Genomic DNA, 18,628 nt, shown 5'->3' on the forward strand with positions numbered 1-18,628 from the left:
TTTTATTCTTTTTTTTTAAATCCTGTTCATGGGATGAACCAGTTAAATCTCTGCTCTTAGGTCATGAGGCATGAAAACTCCAGCATCCTGGAGCTGGATGGAAAGGAGGTGTCAGAGTTCACCCCCTCTAAGCCTCGGGAGAAGTGGCTCCGGAAGAGGACTCACGTCAAGATCCGGGTGGGTGTGAAATCAAGAAAACAGGCCAGTTTGAGACGGCTTACGAACATTAATCTGCTGCGGAGGAATGCCTTCGGTTTGTTATCAACATCTTGGATTCAAGTGTAGGGAAAAGTATCCCTCAAACCGCTACACCAGAAAAATTCACAGTATTTTCTTAGGATTAATTGACAAACACAGAATAGTGATTGAATACGAAGCAGAAGAATGTGCCAATATCTCTCCATTTCACTATAATACACTTATTTTTCCTCGTCTATCGCTTAAAATCCCAAGAAAATACATCGAATTTGACCCTGAAATTGTGAATATTTTTGCATGCAGCTGTAGGTCACTTGACTTTGACTTTTCTATGTAAATTTCTAAGGAGAAGACGTGTTTTTTTTTCTCCTTGTTTTTTTTTTTTTTTTTTTAAAAACACCCTCTCTGACTTGGTTTATTTTTACTCCAATGGCAGAATGTGACTGCCAACCATCGAGTGAACGACGCCGTGTTCCCTGAAGACAGCCAGCAGGTCATCACAGGTCGCTTCATGTACGGCCCTCTGGACATGGTGACTCTAGCTGGGGAGAAGGTAATCATACATGCGTGGCAGCAGAGAACCGGCCGTCTGCAACCTTTCAGTGTTCAAACATCATGTTTAAGTCTTGAATTCCTGCACAGGTCGACCTTCACATCATGACCCAGCCTCCGTCAGGAGAGTGGGTGTTCTTCAGCACGCAAGTGACTCAAAGCAGCGGCCGCGTGTCGTTTAACATCCCAGAGGAGAAGCGTCTGGGCATCGGAGTCTACCCTGTGAAAATGGTTGTCAGGTGACTTCATCTTCTCAGCCTTTAAACGCCAAACTCACTCTGTGTGTCATGATTTGTTGAAAATTCCTGCCTTCTCTGCATCTTGTTGATGTGAAACTTTAGATATAATCCCGTCCTTTGGTTTAGTTTTCATTCTCTTCTGGCTCTGCCCCCACCCAGAGGCGACCACACGTTTGCAGACAGCTACCTGACTGTTGTCCCACGTGGCACAGAGTTTGTGGTGTTCAGCATCGACGGGTCGTTCGCCGCCAGCGTCTCAATCATGGGTAGCGATCCGAAGGTCAGGGCAGGAGCCGTGGACGTCGTCAGGTATCCGAGTCAAACTTTCTGTAGCTCCCAAGATGTCAATAAAATAAATTAAAAAAAAAATCACTTTGCTGCTTCATCTCGTCGCAGACACTGGCAGGATTTAGGTTATTTGATCATCTACGTGACGGGGCGTCCAGACATGCAGAAACAGCGGGTGGTGGCCTGGCTGTCTCAGCACAACTTCCCACACGGCATCGTCTCCTTCTGCGACGGATTAGTCCACGACCCGCTCAGGCACAAGGCCAACTTCCTCAAAACACTGACAGAGGTAAGTGAGCGTACTTTGGGCTAGGGCTGAAACGATTCCTCGAATGATTCGAGTACCTCGATTACTAAAATTCCTCGAGGAAAATTTACCTGCCTCGAAGCTTCGTTAATTTATGTTTTATTAGTTAGCGCACCGTGTTCCGGCCGGGACTTCATTTGCGTTGCGCGGAGCTCTCACTTCCGCCTCTGAGTTGTTGACAAAAGCTAAGTCTCAGCGGCATAAAGTCCAATCTTCAAGATTGGCCCATGGGGATTTTATTGATTGATGATAATGCCCGACTTTTTATCGTTTTTGGGGAACCAATAAGCATCCTTAAAATGACTGGGGGAATGCCTGGAGTACGGCAGCATTTCTCCTCCGGGGCTGCTGGTTGAAAGCGAACGGCGGGAAGAGCGCTGAGGTGAGCGGATAGCCTGAACAGGGCGGGCGGCTGAGTAGCTGATGCTTACCGTGTAAATGTAGCTTTACCGACGAACCGCACAATAAATTTCATATCCTGGTCTGAAGAAACGGGTGGCGGAGCGCATCGTACATGGCTGGTAGATGAGTTTCTGAGTGTGACCAGTGAAGGTGTCGTAAATATCCCGTATTGCTTCCCCCCGTGTTCGTCCCCCGGTCTAACGGTTCGTCAGTCCGCTGGTCTATTTCCTCCCCTCCACCCCATCTTACGTTCGTTCATTCGCCCTCTCCTTCCACTCCAGGCGGCATTTCCCGTATTTTCAAACCCAAAGCGCGACAGGTTAGGTGGCAAGGTGAGTTTAATTAATCTATTAAACTCACTGAAGATGAATACATGAACTAAAAGCTGGATTGTAGACATTTTTATAAGCATATTTGTGAGCCTGCCTCTTTGTTATTAAATTCAATATAATTTCAGATTTTTATATAACTTTTCTTCTGGTTAACTTAGAAAGTGAGCTATTATTGTTACAGGTTAGTTTTCTAAACTACAAAAAAGCAACTGTTAGGGATGCTCAAATATGAAAAATTGGACTGATATTGATATCTGATAGTAACACCGGTATTATGCCAGATTTACCAGTATTTCATTTTATATTTTTTTTATCCGATTACTCGATTAATCGTAAGAATAATCGATAGATTACTCGATTACTAAAATATTCGTTTACAACAGCCCTACTTTGGGCTATCAACAGGTGCAGACGAAATGTGTTGAGGATCTTCAGACAATTTATTTATTTATTTATTTTAATTTTCAAAGAAAATAATTTCTCTCCTGCCTGTGGGCTGATTTCAGTCTAATATGAAGATCTTCGCTGGATATGGATCGACCAAAGACATCTCTGTCTACACCTCCATCGGCATTCCTCCTTCTCAGATCTACATCGTCGGCAGACCCTCCAAGAAGATGCAGAACCAGTGCCAGGTACCGTCCAGAGGCAGATTCAACACGGCGCCTCCTGCTACCAATTAGGGCCGAAGCGATTAATTGTGATTAATCAGTTGTTGAAATAAATGTCAACTAATTTAGAAATTGATTAACCGTTAAGTACAGTATACAGACTCAAAAGGGGAAAATAAAAGCCATTTGCTAAAAGAACAACAATTAAGCCAAAACTGAACAAAGAATATATAAACATTTACATTTAAGGTGAAAACAAAACCTTTGTCTGCAACTATGCTCTACTCAAAACTCCTCAAGTGGTGTAGTTTTACCATCACCTGGTTGAATTACTATAATAATTATAATAATGTAAAAATAATAATCTCCTGTTAAGCACCTTTTGTCATCCAGCCATTAATCAGTTAATCCACGCTAAAGAAATACTTCATTATTGCATTTTAGACAATGAAATTTTTATTTTCTTATTTTAAAAAAGCTGTTGAATTATTTGTTCTTTTGCACCTTTTACTGTATTTCTAACATTGCGTAAAAAGCCGTGAAAGTTTAAATTAAAAATCTGCAGAATTTGGCAATTTAACCTGTCATTCACGAGAGGACCCAAATTTGGGTCCTCTCGTGACAGGGGTGTCAAACTCCAGTCCTCAAGGGCCGCTGTCCTGCAACTTTTAGATGTGCCTCTGCTGCACCACACCTGAAAAGAATAATTAGGTCATTAGCAAGGCTCAGGAGAACCGATCTACACAGGGAGGAGGTAATTAAGCCATTTCATTCCACTGTTTTTTACCTGTGGCACATCTAAACACTGCAGGACAGCGGCCCTTGAGGACTGGAGTTTGACACCCCTGTGCATTGTGAATGACAACCTGTGAATGACAGGTTAAAAAAAAAAAAATCCGATTAATCATCTGAAGAATCGATTACAAACATGTTGTTAGTCGCGGCCCTGCGATAAATGACTATTCCATGTCTAAAGCCAGATTTATTCAGCTAGCTTTCCTCTCGGCTCAAATGTTCCTCTCCTCAGTTCATCACAGAGGGGTACGCGGCCCACTTGTCCCAGCTGGAGTACAACCAGCGCTCTCGGCCCGCCAAGTCCAGCAGCGCGCGCATGGTCCTGCGCAAGGGCAGCTTCGGCCTGGGCGCCAACAGCGACTTCCTGAGGAAAAGGAACCACCTGCTGCGTACCATCTCTTCCCAGCCGGCGCCCAGCTCCCCGACAGGCAGCTTCCACAACCGGCCCGAGCGCACGCAGAGCCAGTCGGACAGCGAGCGGCTGGAGCGGGAGCGGCTGGAGCGGACCCACAGCCACGGGCCCGGGGCGTCGCAGCGCAGCATGAGCATCACGGCGAGCTGCTGGGGCCGCAGCGGCAGCACCAAGCTGGAGCCGTTCCCGTTCAACCCCAAATGAGAGAGTACAGGCGCTTGGGAGGACGAGCGCAGAGACAGGAAACGCTGCGGGTTTGAACCAAGTGGGCGAAACGCCACCGAGGTGCTACAGACCACTTATCAGCAATTAAATGATTTTAGTGGAGACTGTGGCAGTTTTGTTGTTATTGTTTTAAACCAGGCGAGTCCTCCTGAAGCCACATGTTACGCAAACATAAATTAATTTAAACTGTTTCTTCTGTTCAGCGAATATTTTTCAGCCATGAATATAAGCTCAGAACTCCTCCTACAGGCTGTTATACTTGACTGCACACAATGAAGCGCCTCCACGACACAAGGGAGTTACTCTGATTCTGCTCCGCGGCTGACAGATGTGGCCAAAGCAAAGCACAGACACGGCAACAGAGACTCACCTTCTGTGCTGCAGATTTCAAGCATCAGCCCTTTTGTTCTGCAAATCCGTGAAAGCAGAGCTGAGACTTGATTAACACCGGGCCGAGCGCATTTATAAATAAGTGTTACTCATTTACCGAGAGTTGACGAAAATGAATCCAAGCCAAACAGAAATTATTTAAGCAGACGCCTGAAACAGCCAAGACTAAAAGTTGTGCTCTCCAGTTTTCCTCGCACCACAACTCAAAAGATTCCCGCAAAGCGAACACTGAACTGACCCTTTAAATACGATTAACGCCGGATTTCTACTCCACCTGATGTTTGGCTCAACTTTAGGAAAAACCTCGACTGTACAGCAACGGTGCCAAAATAAGCAGTGTAGAACAAGATGCTGCATCTGAGCAGAGAGGATCACATAAAGGTCTTCTGTGTATAAAAACATGGAATAAATTGTGTAAGTATGTTGCTAAGCGCCCGAACGAGGCCTGTACATAGTTGTTACATCACAGTGCAGATCTGGTATCTGGTCCACTGAAGACCAGTTTAAAGTGTCTTCTTTACTATGAGGGTGACATGATTGATAATCAGTGCTATTTAATAATATAGCCATGTTAGGATTCATTGATTTTTGTGAACAAAATGGTGTTTTGAGGTTAAGTTTTTGCTATGTTATGTTTTTTTATTTCTTCAAAATTGAGTTTCAGCAGCCAAGAAAAAAAAAACAAAAAAAAAAAACGCAGAAATCCTTGCCTGTATTGTATTTTTATCATTTCACCTTGCAGATCACCAGGGTTGTATCAGAACTGTTAACTTGTGTCATATATATGGGATGTTTAATATTTGCCATGTTTGGCCATTTTGGATTTCTGCTGTCTCCCCCCCCCCCTTCCTCCCTGGTTTTTACTGAGCTGTAAATGAAGCATTGAATGTGCTCTTAAATATCCCTCCCTGCGTCGCCGTCTCCCTCTCTGCTGCACCTTTAGAGGAAGACAGAGCTCCAGATGTAAATCCTGTACGATACGTTGTGGAAACTAGGAACGCAGAGCCGAGACGTGCTGTATGATGTTTGATATTTATTTCTAAAGTTTAGTAAATTTTCATGCCTTTTTTTTTTTTTTTTTTGAAATATAATTACTTATCCTTCTTGAGTTATCTCCACACTTATTGGCGCCTTTGGAAAAGACGTGTAAGGAGGAAACAAAACTTATAATAAAAACTCCCAACCTGTGTTTTCAGTTCATCTATTCGGTGTTTAGGCAGGGCTGGGGAAGATCTTATGTTAAGAAATGTTTATTTAAAAATAAAATGTCAGATTTTTTTCTCATGCCAAATTCAATTTCCAATTTTGAATCCTTTTTTTTCCTCACTTTTTCTTTTACAAATGACAGAAAGTATTTTTTCAAAACTGGCTTTTATTTCAACCATCTGTCCTGTGAGTTAGCCTGAATTAAAAAGTCCCAATAATTAGAGCCAGTCAAACAAGATGGTAGCCTTGGGTGGGCTGACATCATTCCAACTATCAAAACCCGAGGAGTGTTTTGATGGAAAAAAAATCCAGATTTTCCTCAAATTAAATTGTCAAAACCCCAAAATTCTGTTAATCAATAAAATCGATTTAATGCCCCTACAATTATTTGCACCTTTAACAATTCCCAATGATAGTTCATTGATAGTTCATAGTAAGATGATCAGGGTTGTTGGAGATCTCACACTGAGGCCTAATTCTTTTAGCTGCTTTACAGAATGGGATAAAACAAGAGAGCATGCCATTTGTCAAAAAATCTGAATATTGAAAGAAAAAAAAAAAAAACCTCATCCAAACTCTTGGTATGCAGTGATCTTCTGAAAAGTTATGAGCGGTTCTGTTCTGTTGGTAAAATACAACTTCCTTTTGCTTCACTTGCTGAGTACCAATGAGGGTGCAACATAAATATTTCTCAACATAGGATTTACTTTCCCCGTCGATGAGTAAATGTTGTCAAATTAAAGGTTAGATTGGTGTGATAATATTAAAGCGTTACGCCTCTCTACCAGGGGCTGCAATAAGTGTGGGGCTCAGCGTAACAGGCATGTTCAGAGCTGAGTGCAGTGGACCAATGTTGACTCAGATGTAAGGGAAAGTGTGCAATACTGCCCTGAAGCACCACTGGATCAAACAGACATCACACAGTGCACTGACAATCAGTCACCCCCCCACGCCCCCTGACCTCCACCCGGCACATATTTGACAGACGTCAACCTGCAGAAGGTTTCCCACAGCAGGTGAACACGCTGCCAGAAAATGCACAGGTTGCACATTTTACAGTGTGGAGACTTCTCACAATAAAGTGGCTCTGGCCTGATAAATGTGTCGGATGTTATGGTTGGATTCTTTCTACGGACACAGTTGGGGGGCTTTTGTTGTGATTTTTGTCGTTCACGCATAGAGGCACCTATTTGCAGTCAGCACAGCAGAGCACGGCGTAGTTTAATGAAACGTCTGTGATTTAAACCCAGGTTCATCTAGATTGAAATTATACTGAACAGTGAAACATTTGTCCAGCTAATCCTCATATTTGGATCGTTTTTTTGTAACACACATAATCCAACACGGAGCTGACAAACATCCCTAGAGATGAACAGCCCCAAGTAAGGTCAGCCATGTTACTTTCTTTGATGAAACGCCATTATGAAGACAATGTAAAGGGGAAGTGCTGCAGAGATCAGGGATGTTTTTATACCTGTGGGCAGACTGACTACCTGAACCCTGGCTTGTCGTTTTTTTTTTTTTTTTTTTGTCTTTAGCTGATGGCCCCAGAAAGGAGGCTGTTCATGCTGAAGCTGATAGCATTAAGATGTTATTTTTCCAAAGCATGAGGACGATAGTTCAGGGTGTCCAGCTGTATTATGAGTGTCCTGCATTTCTCAGAAGTGCCCCTGGTTCAACACTGTTGATTTGAGATTAATGAAATTGTGTTTTGCTGGCTTCATAGACTTGAGCCACGTTTTTCCCTCTGCTGCCATAGGCAACTGTTCATTAAAAATCATCTCTGGTTGAATCAGCGCAACATGCAAAGCATACAGGACACCAATCCTTAAAGATGAACTACTTAAAACTACCTAATGTGACATATTTATTCATTTTTAGGAAGTCTGTCTCTACCTATGACCTGGGCTCAGTCTAAAACTAGCTCTGTTTCACCAACGGTTAGACTGTATATATTTATTTATTTATAGATAAACTGGCAAATGTAAGAATTGTACAGGTCACATATCTTGTAGGATTATATTTGATGCTATTCATTCCCTTGTGATTTTATGAAGAGTGTATAAAGAAAATATAAAGCACTGACAAATGGTGGCCTTTTTTTCTATTTAAAATATCAGACAGAAATGTGTCAAATGAAGCACGTTTGGTGCCGACTAATTTCTTGTTCTAACTTGTGACTTTTGCAACAAACTAGCTTTACATCTCTGGTTGAATTGGAGCAACATGTAACGAGGAAAGAGTCTGGAACTGTTGGCGATGAAGGAGCAATGCTTTTTGACCAGCGGTTATTTTATTCCTTCAAGATTTGATTTTATTTGTTATTTTATCCATGTTGGGCTGTTTTAACTCATTGTCATCCACCCCAGGTATTTTTCTGGACCATATGAAATATTTCTTCTTTAGGGAGTTGCAATAAATAAAGGTCACATCCTTGGAGCCTGATAGATGCATCATCCTTCAGCTCTTCTTTTTCCGAATGGTACGATTATTTTGAGGTAGTCCAGAGGCAGTGAAGCAGGCCCTCAGCATGGCGATGCCACCACCATGTTCAACTCTTAGTACAATTTTAAAATGTTATTCGAGAAGGTGCCCATCTTGTCAGGCTAATGGCTGCATGTTCACAACCCACTAAATCCATGTTGATGTTTAACTGGGCTCCCAGTATCTTCCAGCCAGTAATAAGGATGTGGATAAGGTGGGATAACAATAATCTTTGGGATGGCCCTGACCTCAACCCAGGCAAAAGTTTGTGTGTTGATATAATCACAATAGACCATAAAATAATTATTACATTTAAGATCCTCTGTAAAAAGCTTTCATACTTTTTTACAGAGCCTGCCAGTGTGCTCTGCTTTAAAGTTGCCAGTAATTTTTTCAAGAGATTGTGAGTTTGAATTTTTTTTTATTTTTGCCTAAAAGAATGATGCCTGGGGAAAAAAAATCAAACTTTATTTTCCAAAGTAAACCCTGAATAATTCCCAGGCCAGAGTTTAGTGGCCTTAAAAAATACATTTTGATAAAGGTTGAGTGATTAGCCTGAAATATGCCCAAGGCAGAAAACTTGAATACATAAGACTCAGAACACTTCAGAAATATAAGTGTCAGGATCCTTTAACAAAACAAAACAAAAAACAATTAGAAAAATTGAGAGAATGGTCCAAATCCAAAAAAAAAAAACCCCAGAAATATGTATGTAAAATGGATGTTCAGTAACAAACATACATGGAATATTTGAATGTGATTTATTGTGTTTCATATTAGTTATAACATAAAATTATGCCTTCGGGTTTCTATAACATAAAGAAACCTGCGTCTGCAACCTAAGCATAAACAGTGAAAATCTCAACCACATACTCAAAAGAATCAGAATGACTCAGAAACAAGCAGGAAGTAAACAGTCTGTGTTTTCTTCTGGAGGTTCTTCTTCTACCTGTTCATTCCCAGTTTTCTCTGGAAGGCATTCCCGTCTCCCTTTGTAGCTTGCTAAGAGACAAAGCAGAGATGTTCGTCATCCAGCTAACAGCGGCTATGTGTCCTTCACCTAAAACTGATGACGTTCTGTTTACCTTGTTGATGTCTTTGTGTTTCTCTCGAGTCACTATCTCCTCAATGATCTCTCCTTCTCCTCTCACCAACCTAGACGGATGAAGATTAAACATCTGAAAATTGGGAAAGTTTTATCCTACGATTGTTGAATGAGAGTCAGTCCTTTGTCAGACCTGGTTCTTCCTGTTTCTGGGTCCACCACCCTGCGGATCACGCTCTGCCTGGCCTCGTACTCCTCCTTGGTGAGAGGCCTCTTAGTGGCGAGCCGGGCCTTCTGCTCGTCGGTCATGACTGAGAAACGCAACGCACCAAGAAACGTTTAAACGGATCAAAAACTCAGCTCCATGGAGCTCAGGTTCGAGAAGAGTGGAAGTGTGGAGACAGGTAGAAAACAGCGAATAGATTGAGAACACCTTCTTAAATTATGTTATTTGCTCAGAAATGTTCATACTGATCTCCCCAAATATGTGCTTTAGATTTGTGGAACATGGTACATATATTTCTCTACCCTTCATAGTGTGAGGACTCACCTGGCCCCAGCTCCACCTCCTCCTCCTCTTCTTCATTCTGCATCGCCTCCAGGTAGGATGGAGGTTTATCTGGAGGTCTCTGCAACGCCTCCACCTCCTTTCTCAGCTTCTTCTCCTTTTTCTTCAGCTTCTTTTTCTCCTTTTTCCTCTGTTTCTTCAGCTTGGCCTTCTGCTTCTTCAGTTTCTTCTTGGCTTTGCTCTTCTTCCTCTTTCTCCTCTCATCACTTGAGGAGGATGAAGAGGAAGAGGAAGAAGAGGAGGAGGAAGTGGATGATGAAGATGAGGATCGCGTCCTCCGCCTCTTTTGTTGCTCTTTCCCATCTGAGGAGAAACATATGTTCAGGATGCTTCATAAGCCTCTCTGGTGGGTTTTTAATGAACAAAGCAGTCCCAACCTGAACTCTTCTTCTTGGAAGAAATTTTCTTAGCCGACCTGCTCCTGCTGGAAGAGGAGGAGGAGGAAGACGACGACGAAGAAGACCGTCTGCGTTTCTTTTTCTCTGTTGTTTTCTCCCTAGTAACTCGTTCAGATGATCTGCTGCGATTCATTTCGGAAACACAAGTTGTTTACAAAGGCTGAGTTACAGGAAACGTTTTCCGGAAGTTTGTTCGTCTATAATTTCAGCGTCATGACACAAGAACCGTTCCTAGTTCCTACTTAAATTTCCAAAAACATTCAACAAAGCTCAAAAACTTGCCTTATGGAATTAAATTCAATTAAATTATGAATTCTTGATAACAGATATAATTGTTAAAAGTATCTTTGCAACGCAATACGACAAGAAAGTACTTACGGTGTAACCCTAATGGGGGGGTTTTCCGCACGTAATCTGGCGCAACTATTTAAATTATCAAGCCTGGAGGCGCCAATAGTCTAAAATTACGTTTATTTTAGTGTGACAATACGCTTAAAATAATGACCTAAGAAAGCATAATTATTAAAGACATAATCCTTAAGAGAATTTTGTGGTATAATGAAAATACGTATTTGTGCCAGTCATGCCTTTTCGTTTAATTTATTAGCACTACTTGTATTTTTATTTGGGGCTGGTGCAGCTGTTAGCACTGCAGAAGAACGTTTGTGTCTTCTGATCAATCTGGTTTTCTTATTGGCTGTGATAAATGAGACTTCTTGGAGCTTTCTTCTCGCCACTTTTACATAAAAGCCGGGTTTGTGTGATACTGGACTAACTGTTGTCCTATCAACAGATTCTCCCACCTGAGCCAGGGATCTTTGCAGCTCCTCCAGATATACCATGTGCCTTTTGGCCTCTTCTCTGATCCATCTGTTACTGATATTTATTTTTCAAAGAATTAAAAAACAAAAAAAAAATGTACTGAACACTAAACTTGTGTTAACTTTTCACCACTTTAAACTTCTGTGCAACTTCATCCATGACCTGTACTGATGTTTTCATGCAAAAGTCACATTTATTTTCAACATTTTGTGCTGGTCAATCATTTCAAAACCAGTCAATTTCATCTTTAAACATTAAAAAAAAAAAATGTTGTGAAAAGTTCAAGTGGTGTGAATACTTCACTCATTTCACAACTATATTTGCATGTACATGTAAAAATACCTTATTCTTTGCAGCTCCTCCAGATATACCATGTGCCTTTTGGCCTCTTCTCTGATCCATCTGTTACTGATATTTATTTTTCAAAGAATTAAAAAACAAAAAAAAAATGTACTGAACACTAAACTTGTGTTAACTTTTCACCACTTTAAACTTCTGTGCAACTTCATCCATGACCTGTACTGATGTTTTCATGCAAAAGTCACATTTATTTTCAACATTTTGTGCTGGTCAATCATTTCAAAACCAGTCAATTTCATCTTTAAACATTAAAAAAAAAAAATGTTGTGAAAAGTTCAAGTGGTGTGAATACTTCACTCATTTCCAGATGCATAGTTTGATATTCTGTCTCAGGTGAGTCCAGCATTTCAGGTCACATTTAATAAAGTCACCCCAGTCTTAAAATATTTTTCAACAAGAAGAAGCAATGTGAGAAGAAAAATGCAACATTTATTCCACAGTTTTTTTTTTGCAAGGCAATAGTGAATCTTTAAAGCTCATATTTTATTAAACAATCTTGTTCCTGATAGCCCTTGACACACTTATATGAGGCTAAACTAAAACTCTGCTTCACTGCTCACCTGCTTAGAGTCATACACTGCCACGAGTCTGCATTCATGTGTAAAATATTGTCTCTGTAGCAATAAATAGAAACATCTCTTCAAAACCATCAAAGACGTACAATTAAAAATGATAAATACTGTTACAAAGCACACGCAGCTGCATGAGTTAGTGTAACAGGCTGCAAATGGTTGGACTTGACACGCAGAAAGAAAAGCCTCCGAGCAATCATCTTTCCAGTCTGTGTGCAACGTGGAGCTCACTGCGCCGCTCCAAGTAAGAAATCAAGAGGGTGGTGCTGGGAGGAATGTGTCCAATGTTGCTCAGGTTTACCGTGTGGCTCCATTAGGATGCGGCAGCCACACGGATCCTCTCTGGGGGAAACTGCAGGACACTTTTAGCAGCTTTGACGGTGTTCTTCATGAGCATAGCCACGGTCATGGGTCCGACGCCTCCAGGAACCGGGGTGATGAACCCAGCCTTCTTCTTCACAGCTGAAAGTGAGCAAAAAAAAAAATCAAATGAAACACAATGGGACAGGAGGAGTGAGCTCATGCAGAAATTCAATCAAATGTCATCTCCCATACCTTCAAAATCCACATCTCCAACCAACCTGCTCTTTCCAGTGACAGGGTCCTGCACTCTGTTTATTCCGACATCGATCACAGCGGCTCCCTCTTTGATCATGTCCGCTGTGATCAGATTGGGAATTCCTAAAAACCGTGTCGAGAGCCATTAGACGAGACGTGCAAATCGAGATGACGGGAAGATTTAGGATGAAAGCAAACGGAGACAAACCTGCAGCAGCCACAACAATGTCGGCTATTTTAGTGTGCTGGCAGAGCTGTTCCTTTGGAGTGTAACGGTGAGAAATAGTGACTGTGGCATCGCCTGCAGCAGTTCAGAACAGAGGCTGGGTGTTAAAATCTGTGCATCACACAGAGCCTAAAGTTTGATCGTGATAACGCTGAAAAACATCGATCACACAAAATCCCATTCAAATACATTTGAATCCCTCGTTCTAATGTGACCAAATGTGGAAAAAGTTAAGGGGTGTGAAGACTTTTACATGTCATAAATTGTAAACATTTAGAAATCCAGACATAGATGATGTACAACTGACCTCCAGGCCTCTCATGTTGGCCGTCTGTGTGCAGTAACATGGCAATGGGCATGCCCACATTCTTGGAGCGTCCGGCAACTACAACATTCTTCCCAAAGGTAGGAATACCTGGAAGGAGCAAAAATAGATGATTACATTTTATTACATTTCTTAAAAAAAAAAATTAAAAATAAAAAACACCATTATTACTGTAGCATGAACAGCTAGGGGCCTGTCCTGTCTACCTGTGCGTTTGATAATTTCCCAGACTCCCCAGGGAGTGGCTGGGAGCATGGTGGACTGATCCAGGCACATTCGGCCAACATTGACTACGTGGAAGCCGTCCACATCCTTGTTAGGAGCCACTGCGTTGCAGATCGTGCGCTCGTCAATGTGCTCTGACAGAAAACGGTGGCAAGTTAGAGCTTGGACAATACAAGACACTTAGGAGGTCAAACATCTCCATGTTGGCTAACAGGAAAGTAGATAATCTGACTCAGGAGGCTCCTTATAGCTACACGTCTGATCCGTACTTGGCATACCTGGCAGAGGCAGCTGGACCAGCAGGCCATCCACACCAGGGTCTGTGTTGAGTTTATAGATTAAATCCAGTAACTCCTCCTCGCTAATCTCCGAGTGTTTGAGAATTGTCTCACTTGAGATTCCTGTGGGAGTAAAAGGCGAGAAGACAGAGGAGCATGTGAGCTAAAACTGAGTATTTAAAAATTAAGTTTTAATAATATTCCGATTAGGTCCACTTGTACTGAAACGTGGAGTCATACTGCAGCCCTCTGTGGCATTTTATTCCCCATGTCAGATTCAGATAAACTTCAGGATAGTTCGGTTTCACCCACTCCCATTATAGCAGTTAACTTATAATTTTTCCTTTAATATGTGCACACATATAATGTTTTCAACCTGCTAAAGAAACATTAGCTTTGGAGCATTTCAAGATCCTCTCTAGTTATGGTGTGCTCCTCCAGCTTGTCTATCACAGTTCCAATTGGATTAAACTTTTTATTTATTGCTCAGACTGCAGATATTAATATCAGGCAAAATCTAGACATTTCTTGATTGATAAAGATTAATAAATGTCTGTGCTACATGAATACAATATTCTTTTGTCCTTCCTGTTTTGAGAAAGAAAATGGGCATCTGTATTACATCACTTGTACGTCCCAGGGAATCAGCAGGTGACAAAATGTTAAACAATAGTTCCTCAAATGATGAATAATATACATTTTATTTACATTCGTTTATTTAAATTACTAACAGTGCAACAAATTGTGGCCATTAGGCTAAAAAAAATAAACTCATGGTGACTAAAGAGGTTTCATGCCAGGAGTCAAAGTTGAAATTGTGCCAACCATTTTTACACTTGGAGATGGTTCTCCCCGCTTACCGACGTCGGCTGCAGCCCGAGTCTTGTTGAGAACGTAGGAGTGACTGGCTGGGTTGTCTCCGACCAGAATGACACTCAGGTGGGGTCTCCTGTTGCCGGCCAAGACCCACTGATCCACATCGGCCCGGGTTTCTTCCCGGATCTGACGAGCCAGCTTCCTCCCTGAGATGACCACCGCCTCTGCCCTGATGGTGGGAAACGCAGTGAAGCGTTAACGGGGGGGGGAAGAGGAGGGAGAAATTTATTTCATTTATTTTCTATTATTAGTAATGAAGTCATGGAAAATAAGCTGGGAGCGTCACTTCATCTCAACTGTTGATCTGTTCAGTGCCAGTTTAAACCTTACTTCCTGGAAGTGGTCTTGATTTACCAGGACATTTAACACCCGAGCACCGTTCAGCCGTGCAGCTTGGGGATGCATCAGCTCCATCTTCCAAATTTACCAACTACAACTCTCCAACTGACTAAAGTTATCAACATACGGCGTTTATAGGTCTATGCACTGCTGCCCCACTACTTTGTCCCAATTCTGCAAGGTTCAGCTACGTTACATAACAACAAACATAACCAAACAGCTAATAACTAGAGACTAATGAGCCATCATCAGTGATGTAACCACCTCTGTTGCTCTGCCAAAACCAATTAAACCAGGAAAAAAAAAAAGTATCACAACCAGGAGCAAATGAGTAGGGCAGTGAGATGTCAGAGAGGATTCTCACTCCAGATTTAAAACTTTTTAACTCTTCTTTCAGATGCATTCAAAAACTATCCTGAGACAGACTTGGGGAAACATTTATCCACCAGCTACACTTTTAGAGTTTGTTCAGGATTTGTTCAAGTTTTAATAGCCAGTTTTGAGTAGGGCTGTAAATTAGAGAAAAATAATGCAGTGACAATATTTATTATTAACCCACAATTTTCTCCCTCCGGTTATTTTTCCCCCATTATTGGTCTCTTTCCATAAGCTTCTTGATCTTGGCATGCATGTAGGGTCTAGGTCAGATGTGAGGCAGTGAAAGTCTATCCAGCCGGTCCAATATATTATTGGAAAGGATCATCTTTATGTAGGACACCTGAAATATTACACCCAAACAAACATTGCTTCCATGCAGTTCTTCATGCACACATTGATGATGTTGGTTGTAGAGACCGCCGTGATTCAAATATACTGTGCACCTCGACTCTCATCTTATCGTGCATATCAACAGGATTGCTTTGATGCAAGGCTGACAAATTTGGAAACGTTTGGATGTTAAGGAGCAACGTGTGCCCAACACACCATTGGTTTAACATTATCCATCTTGTGATCATTCGGATCATGTGCAGGACCCACAAGATTCGGTTTCTTAACATGGGGTCAGGCTGCACACAGGACGCTCCCACTAAATTCCTTCACGGGATGTGAATTTACCATCTGTGTGATGAAACTGATGAAAGACAGCATGACCCGTTTTAGCCTGCAAGACTGAATATTGTCACGCTAAAGCAGGTCCCACAGCTTACTAAGGAAATCATTTATTTTGGTTAAAACAGAGAAATACATACTCATCCATTCATTAATTTTTTATATGCATCCACAAACAATTTTTTATTTTGATTTTTAAATAGTTGTGTACAAAAAGTATACATAGGTTTACTGTTTTATGGCTTAAGGGTGTGTTCTGGTTATAATTGGGATTCTTCTGGAGGAGCTGGCCCAAGTGGCTTGACAGAGAGAAGTCTGGGTCTCTGCCGAGGCGGCTGCTTCAACAAACCAACCCAGATTAAGTGGAAAATAATGGATGGATTACTGTGAGCAAAACTGTTCGAGATTAAACTTAAAATTGTAAATTAAAATAAAGTTTGGGCTTCGAACATTGATGTTATTCTCAGAGACAAGCTACCATTTTTCACACAAACTGAACGTAACATAACTGATCTGAAATTGACCAATAAAACTTTAGGATCCATTTGACAAACTGCAGTGCAGATACATTTCTCATGCACATGTGATATTACTTACTGAAAAATTTACATATATGATTGTTCCTTCTGTTAACTTTAAGTATTATGGAAAACAGTCATGCTTACAAGTCTTTATGCATTTCTAAAATATGTATAAAATAAATGTACTGACTAAAATGATTAAAGATAATACATTCTCTATTGTTGGGGTTTATTATTAAGCATATTTATTTAACTTTAATGCTCGAACATCTGCATGAATATTCCTTGCATGCAACCCAACACCTCGGTCCCCAGCTGAAACTTGTCTCCTTCAGACCCCCAATCTGCAAACGCTCTTCCAGATTTCATCAGCCAAACCAACTGCAATGTTACCGGCATACCGCTAGGGGGGCGGTATGCCGGTATGGGAAGAACCAATACAACCGAGGACATTTAGTACAGCGAAACCCAGAAAACCCGCTTTGTAAAAATCAACATGCTCATCCTCATTGTGCGCTAAACATAACCGAGAGGCGATGTGCTGAGGAGAGCTTAGGACGCACATCGAGCCCGGCTTTTAAATGTGCTCGACCGCAGCGCTTCGTGTGCCCTGAATGAATGTGTTACTAGTTTCCCTCGGTTTTTCCCCCGGCGGAAATATCGGCTCACCTGGAGGCGGACGTGTGCAGGCTACAGACTTGATGCTGGACGTGCTGGCACAGTTTCCTGAGACTTCTGATCGTTGCCATTTCTGATCTTCTGAGAAGGAAGGAGACACACCACCACCGGCTGGTTATGAAACACTCACTGAGAGCTCCTCCTGCCCCACCAAGCCTGATAGAGGACCGTCTGGTAGGGAGGAAGAGGAGCAGCGAGGCTTTAAAGCCCTGCCCCCTCCCCTCACGGTCCCTGCGTCACCGCTATCTCCCACTCCCACAACCCCCCGATAAGTTTCCCACAAGGCTTATCTTCCCCCTCAGCCGTTCAAAATTTAGGCTTTCACACCCTCTCTGCTCTGCACTTTCTTTCTCACATTGCGTCACAAATGTTAATTTATTACGATTTTATGTGACTGACCATTTTTGAAAATAAATAAACAAATAAATAAGTTCTGCATTGGAGAACACATAAATTATAATTGTAGCATGAGGCTTTACTGATGGTTAAATGAGATTTAATACCTTTAGAAATAAAGTATTAATTTATATACCTTAATTGATATGCGGATTAATTTTAGCATTAAAATCCATATATTACCACCGTAAGAGCTGAAACACATACAAGATGTGTGTTATTAATCATTTTACATTTCCATTGCTAGTTTAGGTTTAAGCCAAATAAACATATTAACGGACAAAGTACAGATTAATAGTAAATAATTTTTACAATTATATTTTGACCATTCGGATCGGAGGGGCTGCCACTATGAAACAATAAGCTTATCCTGTAAAAGTAAAAAGCAAACTGCCATAATTACGCGAAGCTTCGTTTTACAAACTGCTTTAACTGCCGTAATTTTAGGATAACAAGCTAACTGCTACGTCACAGCACTAAACAGGAAGTGAAAGCTCTAAAATAAAAACATACAGCTCAAACCGGAAGCCAAGGACTTCACCATATAAACATCAAAATTAATGTTCTAAAATTAATTAATACACATTAATAAATTGATTGTAACATGTTTTCGGTTTTTAAGCCTTTATTTGTTTTTTTAAAAACCACAGCAAACTACTATAAGAGCAATAATTTGCAACACAGAGGAACATGCATTGATGAACTTGTGATGAACTTTTCCAGGAAAAAGGTACATCGAGACATGCATTTTCAATTAAGATAAATACAGAAAAAATAAGAATAAGAGATTGTATAGTTGGTAAATTTACAACAGCTGTTGTTTAAAGTCAAATCATTTTGTCTGACAATAAAACCTTAAAACCTTTACTGTTTTACGTCATTGAGGGTGACAAAAAATATTTAATTTGTTAAAAACCAAAACACTGAGAGAAGCAATTTTTTGACAATGT

General features: G+C 41.2%; 3 protein-coding genes across 6 annotated transcripts in view; 1 reads left to right on the forward strand and 2 right to left on the reverse strand.

The window, feature by feature from the left end:
- LOC106929471 (membrane-associated phosphatidylinositol transfer protein 2-like) overlaps window positions 1-8,402 on the forward strand; it is a 56,915-nt gene extending 48,513 nt beyond the window's left edge. For 2 of the 4 annotated variants that reach the window (XM_015006437.2, XM_015006438.2), the window contains 7 exons: window positions 61-177; window positions 635-751; window positions 841-989; window positions 1,149-1,298; window positions 1,386-1,566; window positions 2,825-2,953; window positions 3,957-8,402. In XM_015006437.2, coding sequence (XP_014861923.2) covers window positions 61-177; window positions 635-751; window positions 841-989; window positions 1,149-1,298; window positions 1,386-1,566; window positions 2,825-2,953; window positions 3,957-4,340 — 1,227 coding nt within the window. In that variant the 3' untranslated portion in view covers window positions 4,341-8,402. The remainder of the gene's footprint in view (window positions 1-60; window positions 178-634; window positions 752-840; window positions 990-1,148; window positions 1,299-1,385; window positions 1,567-2,824; window positions 2,954-3,956) is intronic. The other 2 variants (XM_088008850.1, XM_088008849.1) reach the window with 1 other exon arrangement.
- A 783-nt stretch (window positions 8,403-9,185) lies between these two features.
- Window positions 9,186-10,658, reverse strand: arl6ip4 (ARF like GTPase 6 interacting protein 4). The gene is made up of 5 exons (XM_015006445.2): window positions 10,432-10,658; window positions 10,037-10,357; window positions 9,680-9,797; window positions 9,527-9,596; window positions 9,186-9,443 (listed from the first exon to the last, which is right to left on the reverse strand). Exons 1-5 carry the CDS (start codon window positions 10,583-10,585, stop codon window positions 9,387-9,389), a joined length of 720 nt encoding a protein of 239 aa, XP_014861931.1. The 5' UTR covers window positions 10,586-10,658; the 3' UTR covers window positions 9,186-9,386.
- Window positions 10,659-12,043: 1,385 nt separating this feature from the next.
- mthfd2 (methylenetetrahydrofolate dehydrogenase (NADP+ dependent) 2, methenyltetrahydrofolate cyclohydrolase) lies at window positions 12,044-17,475 on the reverse strand. Its single transcript, XM_015006444.2, has 8 exons — window positions 17,274-17,475; window positions 14,679-14,863; window positions 13,819-13,941; window positions 13,522-13,674; window positions 13,298-13,405; window positions 12,973-13,065; window positions 12,762-12,887; window positions 12,044-12,668 (listed from the first exon to the last, which is right to left on the reverse strand). Exons 1-8 carry the CDS (start codon window positions 17,351-17,353, stop codon window positions 12,520-12,522), a joined length of 1,017 nt encoding a protein of 338 aa, XP_014861930.1. The 5' UTR covers window positions 17,354-17,475; the 3' UTR covers window positions 12,044-12,519.
- Between the last annotated feature and the right edge of the window lie 1,153 nt (window positions 17,476-18,628).

This window comes from Poecilia mexicana, unplaced genomic scaffold (genome assembly GCF_051168715.1).
Source record: "Poecilia mexicana isolate PSO_F unplaced genomic scaffold, ASM5116871v1 scaffold_9, whole genome shotgun sequence".
NCBI lineage: Eukaryota > Metazoa > Chordata > Actinopteri > Cyprinodontiformes > Poeciliidae > Poecilia > Poecilia mexicana.